The sequence below is a fragment of the Galleria mellonella genome, unplaced genomic scaffold, assembly GCF_026898425.1.
Source record: "Galleria mellonella isolate WM207_F2 unplaced genomic scaffold, CSIRO_AGI_GalMel_v1 utg424, whole genome shotgun sequence".
NCBI lineage: Eukaryota > Metazoa > Arthropoda > Insecta > Lepidoptera > Pyralidae > Galleria > Galleria mellonella.
The window spans coordinates 384,891-397,112 of record NW_026442097.1 but is presented as its reverse complement, the minus strand read 5'-3'; the positions used below and the strand labels follow the sequence as shown (position 1 = coordinate 397,112).

The 12,222-nt window shown below is 37.6% G+C and overlaps 1 protein-coding gene across 3 annotated transcripts in view; it reads right to left on the bottom strand.

The window, feature by feature from the left end:
* LOC113512207 (glutamate decarboxylase) overlaps nt 1–12,222 on the bottom strand; it is an 84,240-nt gene that overhangs the window by 16,642 nt on the left and 55,376 nt on the right. For all 3 annotated transcript variants that reach the window (XM_052898401.1, XM_052898400.1, XM_052898402.1), the window contains 5 exons: nt 3,763–3,960; nt 3,200–3,318; nt 1,677–1,817; nt 712–822; nt 203–270 (listed from right to left, as the gene is read on the bottom strand). In XM_052898401.1, coding sequence (XP_052754361.1) covers nt 203–270; nt 712–822; nt 1,677–1,817; nt 3,200–3,318; nt 3,763–3,960 — 637 coding nt within the window. The remainder of the gene's footprint in view (nt 1–202; nt 271–711; nt 823–1,676; nt 1,818–3,199; nt 3,319–3,762; nt 3,961–12,222) is intronic.

Sequence of the window (12,222 nt, the reverse complement as noted above, 5' to 3'; positions counted from 1 at the left end):
AATACGCTATAAAGCCCATATTTAATGCATTGCTCTTCTTTAGACCTAATGTATTTTTTAAAGGGTGAGAAGTGACCCCGGTCAATTAACATATCGCGGTCAATAGGACGAAGTCGCGGTCAAAAGCTTGATCTTGATGAATTTGAACCAAAACTGGCCGAGACCAAAACCGAAGCAGACAGTTTGATTGTAGACTACTCACCTCTCAATACCGGTGAGACGGGGGTGACGGTACTTCTTCGAGAAGAGCAGACCTCCGCCCCAGGCAGCCTGCAATCAAGGTAACTCCATAAGACACGACCCGTACATACTGATACACTAGGCATTTTTTGGGGTGGGAGACTGGGTATTACATGCTTGCCCCAAAAACCAGAGGGAGACTTTGTACAAAAGTCGATTGCTTGGGTACCTCTGTCGCATTCGTATTTCAACCGTGAAGCAGCTGTGTTTGCATTACTGTGTTTCGGTTTGAAGGGTGGGATATGGCGTGAATTTACAGGGTTCAGAGGAATAACACCCGAGTCCTCAGGAATGGCAACACATGGGGGGTATCATGAGCGAAACAGTATACTCTGTTATGTCCATGGTACTGCTCATGTCTATGGGCGACGGTTACCACTTTCCATCAGGTGGGCTGTCAGCTTGTTTGCCATTCTAAGTTGTATAAAAAAAACGTTATAATTCACATAACGTGGCATGTTATATACTTACATCGACATGCATCCACATATCGTACTTCTGGCAGATGTCAGCAATCTCCATCAGCGGGTCAAAGGCGCCCAGCACCGTCGTTCCCGAAGTAGCATTCACGAAGAATGGCACCTGGTATGGACAGAGTATTTATCAGGAGATATAGAGCTAGTTATATGCCAATATTTTTTTTAGTTACATCCCAGCCTAGAGTAGGCCACTCCTTCCTTTCCTGGTATCGTAGGCGGCGACAAAGGGAGGACGAGGGATGGTCAGATGGGCAGGCATTCATCACAATATGCTAACTGACCTGCCCTTTCATCCTCGCCTATCATCACTTACTGGCGCCCCGTAAGAGTACCTAATATTTTACAGGTTTATTAATTTACCCCTTCCTTTTCCGTAGGTGTCGTTAGAGGTGACCAAGGGAACTGGTCGAGGAATGGACATTAAAGTCCGTCTTAAAACAACAACAAAGACTATTTGTTGTTGCTAACCTGTCTGCCAAGCATGGCAACTGTTAGCAAAACCCCGCTTCATGGGTGCAGACCTATGTTATTTTACTAGTGTTCGCCCCATGGCTTTGCCTCTGTGGAACTATATACTGTACAAAATCTTAATCAGTCTTAATTTTAGACATATATTTTGTGAACATCTTCTTTGTATGAATGCATTATGTCGATTAAAAGTGAGTTCATACTCTGATTGAAAGATTTTCGGGTGGCTGTGACCACAACCTTTTTTGAGAGCTACATTTGCGCCTGATTTTAAACGACAAGCTTATTTCTATAAGAGATTTGACCTTACGGTGGAAGATCGCCACTCATCCAGATGGTTGGATTGAAATTTTAGTTTGTGGCGGGTTGTACGGTGGTGAAAATCAGCAGCAGGTAGCAATCCGAACAATTCTTCAGAGCACATAATTAAGATCCACGAATTGATCCCTAAACTAATCGAATTTTCTTGATCTAATTACAAGTACTTACATTCCCTCTATCCTTGTGGTAGCGCACCAGCCTCTCCAGCTCCGAGGGTATCATGCGGCCGTGCTCATCAGACGGCACACAGATACAGTAGTCGGTGCCCAGACCGCACACAGACGCGCACGACTTGACCGAGTAGTGGCACTGTGAAGATATGGTATAAATGAGTGCGCAGAACCATCTAATTCCGAACTAAGCACAGCTTGTAGTATGGGCGCTAAAACATTATTATGTTACTTCAAGAAAGGAGGAACCAGCTCCCCACGTGAAGGGGGAAGGGATTATAAGTAATGGCAGTATAACAGCCCCATTGCTGGCAATATACTTTATCAAGTTGACCTCCACTGTACACGGTTCCAACTGGAAACCATCTTGGTTTAGTCTATGGGATTGTGAGTAATGGGAATATAACAGTCCAATTGCTGGCAATATACAAGTTGACTTCCACATAGTTCCGCTTGGAAACCATGTTGGTTAAGTCTATATGAATTCGTCAATATAAATCAATGGATCTGTCTCATCCTCACCTCATGATATCTCATCTTTTACTGGTGCCCTGCTTGCGTATTCCGATAGCGCAGGTCGGGTTACCATTCCATTATCATCCAATAAAAAAAAATCCCCATATTAACCCGTCATAATTTTTTTTGATGGGTGAAAATGATATGGTAACCCCGCCTGCGCTAACGGGATACGCTAGCGGAGCACCAGTGAAGGGTGATAGATGAGAATGAAAACAGGCCAGTTAGCCCATCATGATGAATTCATCAGGAATTAACCATGATAGTTTCCAGGGAGAACCGCGAGGAGGTCGACCTGGTTGAGTATATTGCTAGCAATGGGATTCTTCATTACTAATAATCCCTTTCCCCCCATCCGTTATCATTAGGTTAGTTCCCATTGCTATCAATATACTTTATCAGGTCGGCTTCAAAGCAGGTCCGCCTGGAAACTATCGTAATTAATTTATTTTGTTGTTGCTTCGTCACTATGGGCTAACTGACTGCCTTTTCATCCTCACCTATCATAATTTTTTTTTTATACAACTTAGAATGGCAGACAAGCTGACGGCCCACCTGATGGAAAGTGGTAACCGTCACCTATAGACATGAGCAGTACCGTGGACATAACAGAGTATACTGTTTCGCTCATGATACCCCCATGCGTTGCCATTCCTGAGGACTCAGGTGTTATTCCTCTGTACCCAGTAAATTGCCTAAAAATACCCACAACTGCTTCACGGTTGAAACACGAATAGGACAAAGGTACCCAAGCAATCGACTTTTGTACAAAGTCTCCCTCTTTCACTGATGCCCTACTAGTGTATACTAATAGCGCAGGCGGGGTTACCATACCATTATCACCGATTAAAAAAACCCGTCGTCATGAATGCCGGTCTCCAAAAGGAAATATTTCTAGAAACTCGGGATTCATTGAGCCCGGTGAATAATTTGGACCAAAGTGCTCGCCCCGGCGCCCCCAGCTGAAAAATAAAATGTTCATATATAAGAGAAATATGTACATACTTGATCAGAGGTGTACATGACGAGGTGTCCAGGGATGCTGGTGAGCCCCTTCTCCTTGTACTGCGGGAATTTGTGGTGGCGAGCCGCCAGGAACGCATACAAATTGGAAACGGAGCCACCTAGTCAAGAAAGATTTTGTGGTTAATTTCTGGTTAAATCGTCACTATGGAACAACTGATCTGGTTTCATCCTCACCTATCATTTCTCACTTACTTCTGATTATTGGTTAAGGAACTTGTAACCTCATTCCTTGCAATATAATCTGGAAACCGTTGTGGTTAATTCCTGGTGGATTCGCCACGATTGGCCAACTGATCTGACATCATCCTCACCTATCATCTCTCCCAAACAAAATTACCAACTTCAATCGTGGAAACACTAGTGATTTTGATTTAAAAACCAGTAGTTACTGTCTTCAGAGAACTGAAATTATTGAAATTTGTATGAGACCTATTTGAATGATTTATTTGAAATATATTATTTAAAATTTTCCAAATCGGTTTATAAATGTTGGATTCGAATTTGAAACCTCCTCTTTTTATGTAGTCGTCTAAAATACTTACCAGGAGCCAAAATGGAGTCTCCAGTCTTCCACCCGATCATGCTCCTCATCTTCTCGAGCACGACATTCTCCATTAGGATGAAGACAGGCGCAATCTCGTAGGTGAACATGTTGGTGTTCGCAGCCGCGGTCAGCCACTCCCCGGCGAGGGAGATGATGTCCAGCCCGCATGACAGCTGGTTGAAGAAATGAGGATGGCCTGGGGGCGAACAATCAATAACATAGCTAAAGCAGAAAATTCGTGGATTATTTAGCGCATATGGGCAAAAGTTTTGATGGCATCTTATGGCATATGTCAATGGAATTACTGGGTATACGGAGACAATTACATGGAGCTCAGGACCAGCGACGGCCCTAACCCTTGATCAGGGTGAAACGCGATTATCTTTTGGCATCTTTTGGTCGACGCTTTCAATTATTTATTTATTTAACTCTTTATTGCATCAGAAACATTAAAATAAATAATAACATATAAACAATTCAAGTGTAATACAGTAGCATAAAGTACAGATTAAAATATACACATATATCGCTTAATGCAATCTCTTACAGACAACCTTTGGTTAAAGGAGAACAAATTCTACTTTGATTTTATGTTAAACATATAATAATTGTGTTTTTTTTTTATTTCTTTCACTCAGATTTATTTATTAACATTAAAAAAAATCTGTAATTGTACAGATTTGTCTAGATTAATTTAAAAATTTATCAGCGCCTTTAATTCTGATCTGGCAACACTGTTCGCGCGCCACTTAAAAGACACCATCGAAATTAGATTTTACACTGGTAATTGTTTTTCGCATTTGATTTTTGTCATCTCTCACCGTTTATCTATGGTATTAGAGTACTTTCCTACCAGACGTCAGCTTGTTTGTTATCTCAATTAGGACAAAACAATGCAAATAAAAATGGTGGCATGAATTATCAATACAAAATCAATACAGGAGGGGGGAAACGGATTGTTAGCAATGGAGTTTGACAGCCACATTGCTAGCAATATGCCTTATTAGGTCGACCTCTACGTGTTCCCCTTGGAAACCATCGTGAACAATTTTTGTTGAATTCGTCACGATGCGCTAACTGACCTACTTCATCCTCACCTATCATCCTTCACTGGTGTCCCGCCGGTGCATACCGATAAAGCGGGTGGGGTTACCATTCCATTATCATTCATTAAAAAAATCAATACAAGAATATACCTGCTCTATGAATTTCAAACATAATTATCGAATATTTTATAAAGAAATATAGATGAATTTGAAATCCTGCTCTTGGGATTCACTTAAAAATTAAAAATATAGGACAAAATAACCATCGCCTTTTATTTTATAAAAATTAACACATTTCTTATATCACTAATAAAAAAACTTAGTTGAGTATCTTGGTGTCTGAATATTTTTAAAATAACTAGACATAGTAACTTTTTACATTTCATCAATCCTTCAGATTGAACGTCTCTGAAATGACGTCACGTCCGGCCGTAAACCGGAAACAATACCGCGGTGCAATGGCGCGCGCTATTGCATCCGGTACAAAGGACCAGCTGCCAAATCGGATTACGTCGTGGTTTTCACTACACCTTTTGGTTTATTTTTTATTTTACTACATAATAAATACCCATAAATAACAATTTTAAAAATAGATAGACGTGTAAAATCAGTTTTATTTTTTAACCGACAAAAATGGGCTTGTTCTGTATTTGAATGGATTTTGTCGATGTGTTATAGGCAAATTTTCAATTTTTGTTTTCAAATTTACATAAAGGCTTTCTTATGGGGAGGCTTCGTTAGTCCGTTTGTCACAGTGCTGTACCTTAACAACTGCTAATGTTTCCGACTGTGCTTCTGATTTGGATTTGTTATATATATTCTTTTCTAACACGAAATACTTTCAAAATAAAAAAGGTTCAATGATCTTATAGCTAATATTAAACTCCGTGTCATTATAAAAGGACCAAATCGATATATACATATATACAAGTTCTGCATATATTTAGTTATATTTTTAAATTAATAAACAGGCTAAGGTACATATTTGGTCAGCTTACAACTATATTCCAGTGTGTACTGGTCTAAGTAAATACAGCATACTTACTTATTTCAGAATAATAGCAAGAATATAACCTTTGTACATACTTTGGAAATTGTACATAAAACATAAAGTTATGTCTTAGAAAATTATATAAGTCCCTACTTCGCTCGATAGCTACCTTTATTGCACATTCGATCATAAAAATCCGACGCCATGTTGGCCGTTTCCCGCCAAATAGCCTCCACCATATTGGAGCCGCCATTATTAATGCTTAGGCTTTGTGTGATATTATAAAATTAGCTAGTTTTTTCAATAAGGAAAAAAGGATTTGACCTTAGGTTATATAGATAGAGTGTCTCCATAGAAATGCTTCGAGAAAAATGACAAATAGTATTGGACAAATAGGAACTAGTTGACAACAATCTTGGCTGGTTTCGATTTTTTTTTTTGCCTATGGACATGAACAGCACATGGTATGCTTCATACGTTGTTTTTTCTGAAGACTATAGTGTTGTACCTGTCATTTCATTGCTATTTTTTTTTTATTTATTTATTATTACAAAATACAGAGTTACAGAAAGTATGTTACATTAGCATTCAGAAACCACGTAGGTTTATATTAATACTAAATACATTCAAATTATTTAATTAGTATTAAAACCATGCAAGAAGTATCGTGTACATAATTATGGCGAACTTAACACCTAACGGCGTTCTCTGGGGGGAAAGGGATTGTTAGTAATGGAGACTGAGAATCCTATTGCTAGCAATACACCCAACCAGGTCGACCTCTTCGCGGTTTCTCCTGGAAACTATCATGGTTAATTCCTGATGAATTCATCATGATGGGCTAACTGGCATGTTTTCATTCTCACCTATCACCCTTCACTGGTGCTCCGCCAGCGTATCCCGTTAGCGCAGGCGGGGTTACTATACCATTTTCAACCATAAAAAAAAACGGCGTTCTCTACCAATCAACCATGAGGCAAATAGAGAATTAAGCGTGCATTTATTATCTATTAAAATAAATAACAATATTTTTAATCCAAATTATTCTTAAAAACTCAGTAATATGCTGTAGGACAAAAGTAATAGCTACCATAATCTAATTGAATTTAGATAAATAGATAGATAATTTATTTGCATTACATACAGCACACAAATTATAACATATATATATATATATATATATATATATATATATATATATATATATATATATACATAAGAAGCGAGATAACATTTCTTTCACATATCTTTAGAAAGCAACATTATTAGCTAGTAATATGGCTTATATTATATTATATTTTCCAAAAAAGCATGCGAAGCCGGGATTAGTCTCTAGTAAAATACCAGATCAATTTTTCATGATAGATTTAAACTGAAACTATAAATAATACCATAAGTAAGTCCATCTCCAATGGACTTCAAACAGTAAGAGATTCCCGATTCGATTGTTTTTTTTATTTTTTATACAACTTAGAATGGCAAACAAGCTGACGGTCCACCTGATGGAAAGTGGTAACCGTCGCCTATAGACATGAGCAGTACCATGGACATAACAGAGTATACTGTTTCGCCCGTGATACCCCCCATGTGTTGCCATTCCTGAGGACTCAGGTGTTATTCCTCTGTACCCAGTAAATTTACGCTATATCCCACCCTTCAAACCGAAACACAGCCATGCAAACACAACTGGTTCACGGTAGAAACACGAATGTGACAGAGGTACCCAAGCAATCGACTTTTGTACAAAGTCTCCCTCTGGTAAATATATATTATAAATATATTTTAAATCAAAACCGATTTTGTCATAATTGTAGTAGTTTTTTTGAAAATACAATCTTAATTTATTATCCAATGGCATTATTAAAACAATTTTACATACATACATACATACATATCTGTGACGCCTGTCTCCCATTAGGGTAGGCAGAAACAATGGAACGCCAAATGCTTCGATTCAAACAGACCTCTTACTTTAAAACAATCTATCAACAAGGATAATTAATAAAACGCCGAAGTACACACATAATGTTTTCCCGCCAAATGTTTTTTTTTCTTTTTAATGAACAATCAATCTCTCCCCGGCACAGACATTCCCTCGCCCTTCTAAAACAGTCCCGGAGGACGCTTTTTATGTCACTCGTATCTGTTTATCAACACACGCCCTCGCGGTTCCGACAGACTCTGATAAGAATTATGTGAATTTCCTTGTGTCATTTTTATTTCGAAAAAAAAAAAAATAAGTAGAACCAAATAGGTGTACATTCACAAGTAATTTAACGTCGTGTTCGACAATCAACAATTATTTTAATCAAAATAAATTCCAATTGTTTTAGATTTAAAAAAGTAAAATATTAAACCGATCTTAGTTTCATTCATTTAAAAAAAAAATGGTTTATAAATGACGAAGTTATGAGATAACAAACATAAAAAAAACAAATACAATCGAATTGAGAAACTACCAGAGGGAGACTTTGTACAAAAGTCGATTGCTTGGCTACCTCTGTCCAATTCGTGTTTCTACCGTGAAGCAGTTGTGTTTGCATGGCTGTGTTTCGGTTTGAAGGGTGGGATATGACAGTAAATTTACAGGGTACAGAGGAATAACAACTGAGTCCTCAGGAATGGCAACGCATGGGGGGTATCATGGGCGAAACAGTATACTCTGTTATGTGCATGTTACTGCTCATGTGTATAGGCGACGCTTACCACTTTCCATCAAATAGACCGTCAGCTTGTTTGCCATTCTAAGTTGTATATAAAATAACTCCTTTTTTGAAATCGGTTGAAAACAAGGTTGACTTTCATAACTTTTCCCTGGCAATCAGCGTGTTAAATTTTTGTTAAATTCATCACGGGCCACCTGACCTGCTTACATCTTTACCTGTCATCTCTCACTGATACCCTGGCAATGTATACTGATAGCGCAGTTAGGGTTACCATTCCAATATCAACCCTAAAAAACCGAGTAGAAGGGATTGTTAGTGGTGCGGACTACTAGTCTCATTGCTAGCAATGCACCTCGTCGGGTCGACCTCCACGCGGTCCCCCCTGGAAACTATCGTGCTGAATTCCGGGTGGATTCATCACGATGGACTAATTGACCTGCTATTTTATTCTATTTCACTTTATCATCTTTCACTGGTGCCCCGCCAGCTTATAACATTACCATTTCATTGTCTTGATCTTGAATGTGTTTATTAATTTTGTACAAGAACGTCACAATCGAAAGTGTCAGATCAAAACATTATTTTTCTTTTTTTGTATAAAGGGCCAACAAAGAGTTTATATACCAGTTATTAATTAAACATTCCGCCACCCAAGGACTACTATAGTCCTTCACAATATAGTAAACAAGTAATACAAAGTGCGATAATAGAAATCAAATTAGTACATAACTGTTAGAAAAAATAACAAATTTTACTTATTCAGTGGCAGAGGGCACAACTTGGCTACAGGTCTCTTAAAGAAACTGTTTTTATATCTAAGTGTAACAACTCGCGTTGTACCATCTGCACCTGGATGTTTATCTACAACTTGACCCAAAAGCCACTTACAGGTGGTAATTTATCATCTTTCACTAAGACTACAGTACCTAATTCAATATTAGGATGTATTTTTGACCATTTGTATCTATTTTGGAGAGTTGTTAAATACTCTAGTTGCCAACGATACCAAAGAGATTGAATAAACCGTTGAATCATATGCCAACGATCCAAAGTGTTAAGCTTTACTTCTTGTAAAGATTCCTCAGGTACAGCAATTAGAGGACCACCTATTAGGAAGTGACCCGGGGTTAGCGGAGGTTCATCAGGAGAATTGTTCATCAAAGTAAGAGGTCGAGAGTTAACACAAGCTTCGACTTGAGTTAGTAATGTAGAAAATTCTTCAAAAGTTAGAATGGTCTGACCAATTACACGTTTTAAATGTCCTTTGATAGACCTGACTCCGGATTCCCACAAACCTCCAAAGTGTGGAGCACTAGGAGATATGAAATGCCAAGTTGTGAAATCGTTTGCTAAAAGTTCGGCAATTTCTGTGACTACTTGGGACTTTAAGTTCTTAAAAGTAAGATTTAACTCTCGTGATGCACCAACAAAATTAGTTCCACAGTCACTCCAGATATTCCGGCAATGACCACGGCGAGCAGTAAATCTTTTAAAAGCAGCTATAAATGCAGCAGAAGATAAATCACTCACTAGCTCCAAGTGAATAGCTTTTGTTACAGTACAAACAAATAGACAAACATAGGCTTTACATGTTTTTTTACATCTACCGGGATACAGTTTTAACGTAAAAGGTCCCGCAAAATCTACACCGCTTGTACTAAATGGTCTAATTGACTCTGTAATTTGGTAAATTACCCATAAATGGTACCTTTGGTACTGCTCGTTGTTTGAAACAAGATATACAATTATTTACAATAGTTTTAACAAGATTTTTTAAACGAATAATCCAGTATCTCTGTCTGACGTAATTTAAGGTAAGTTGCAAACCACCATGCAGAGTTTTAAAGTGTGCATCAGAAACAATTAGTTTAGATAAATGACATTCATTACTTAAAATAATAGGAGACTTTAGATAATTCGAAATCTCTGCGTTAGCTAGTCTGCCACCCACTCTTAGTATCTTTTGTTCATCAAGATACGGATTAAGTGTATATAACTTGCTTCTTTTGTGAATTCGCTTATTGTGAGTTAAAGTTTCAATCTCGTCTTCAAAACTAAAAACGAATACATACAAGCAAAGCATTTTTTATTTCAGAAGCAGTTATATAAGAGGTACAATCCCTTCTTATTGAATTAATTTTGTTTTTACAGCATTGAATAAATCTTAAACAGAACGCTGTTACACGGATCAACTTTGAAAGCTTTGAATATTTGTTTAGATAGTAATATCATTATTTTCAGTAGTACAAATGTGAACTTTAACTTTTGTTTTTATTTCTAAGTCTGTTTCAGGAATATTTATATCATTATTAACAATATCATTGGGTTGACTTAAAAAATCAGGGCCGTTCCACCATAGTTTTGACTGTCTCAAATCATTCGGACTTAAACCTCGAGAGCCTAAATCTGCAGGATTATCAAAGGTGTCAACATGACGCCATTGACTGCTATTTGTGACAGTTAAAATTTCTGCTGTTCGATTAGCAACAAATGTTGTCCAAGTACCAGGTGTTTTGCGTAACCACGCCAAAACTATTAGAATCAGTCCAAGCGAACACACAATTATTTTGTATTTTCAAAACAGTTTTAAGACTGCTCAACATCTTGGCTAATAAAACAGCACCACAAAGTTCAAACGTGGCAACGTGATTTGTTTTACTGGACTAAATGAACATTAACGTTTTTGCCATTCCAAACCCTGATATAGACAACATAAGCAGCACAAGATGCATCGCTGAAGCCATGTAATTCTACTCTAGTAGTAGTATTTAAAATACTGAGCCATCTTGGAAAGGGAATGATTTGCATGTGAGAAAATTTATCTAGGTAAGTGAACCATTCAGTTTTTAATTCTAGTGGTAGCTCCTCGTCCCAATCCAATCCAGCTAGCCATAATTTCTGCATGAATATTTTAAGAACAATAATAGAAGGTGCTAACCAACCAAGAGGATCAAAGGACTTAGTTATCGCAGAAAGAACAGTTCGTTTAGTGACATTGTGGGATTTAAATTCTAAATTTAATGTAAGTTCAAAGTTGTCAGTTTGTGAATTCCATATAATACCTAAAGCTTTAATAGTGTCTTCTACTTTAATAGTGACTGTACTTAAAGAATCTCTTTTGTCGTTCGAAATTTGATTCAATACTAGTTTACTAAACGACCATTTGTGCAAAGGAAAGCCACCTCGAGCTAATAACTCAGTTAACCGATTTTGAAGAAATATTGCACTTTCCTCTGTTGACGTACCTGTTAACAAATCGTCCATGTAGAAGTCTTCCTTCACAATTTCAAATTTCTCTAGAAACTCACCACATTCATCTTCAGCAAGTTGGTGCAATGTACGGATAGCTAAAAAAGGAGCACAAGACGTACCATAGGTTACGGTAAGTAATCTGTACTCTTGAATAGGATCATTGAGATTCACGCCATACGATTCTTTGTAAATACAAGTATCTGTCGATACATCTTCTGTATATCTGCAACTAAAGATATTTTGTGTTGTCTCCATCTAGTAATTAAGTATCGAATATCTTGAAGAAGAGGATGACCGATTATCAGTTCATCATTTAATGATTTTCCATTTTGCAGGTACAGCACTACCATCAAAGACTACGCGCAACTTTGTACTCAAGCTCGACGGCCTAAGGACAGCATGGTGAGGTAAGTAATATATATTTTTATTATTAGTATTAAGTTCATTTTCAGGTATCATCTCCATATGTTCGTGTGACAGGTATTCAATAAAATTAATACAAA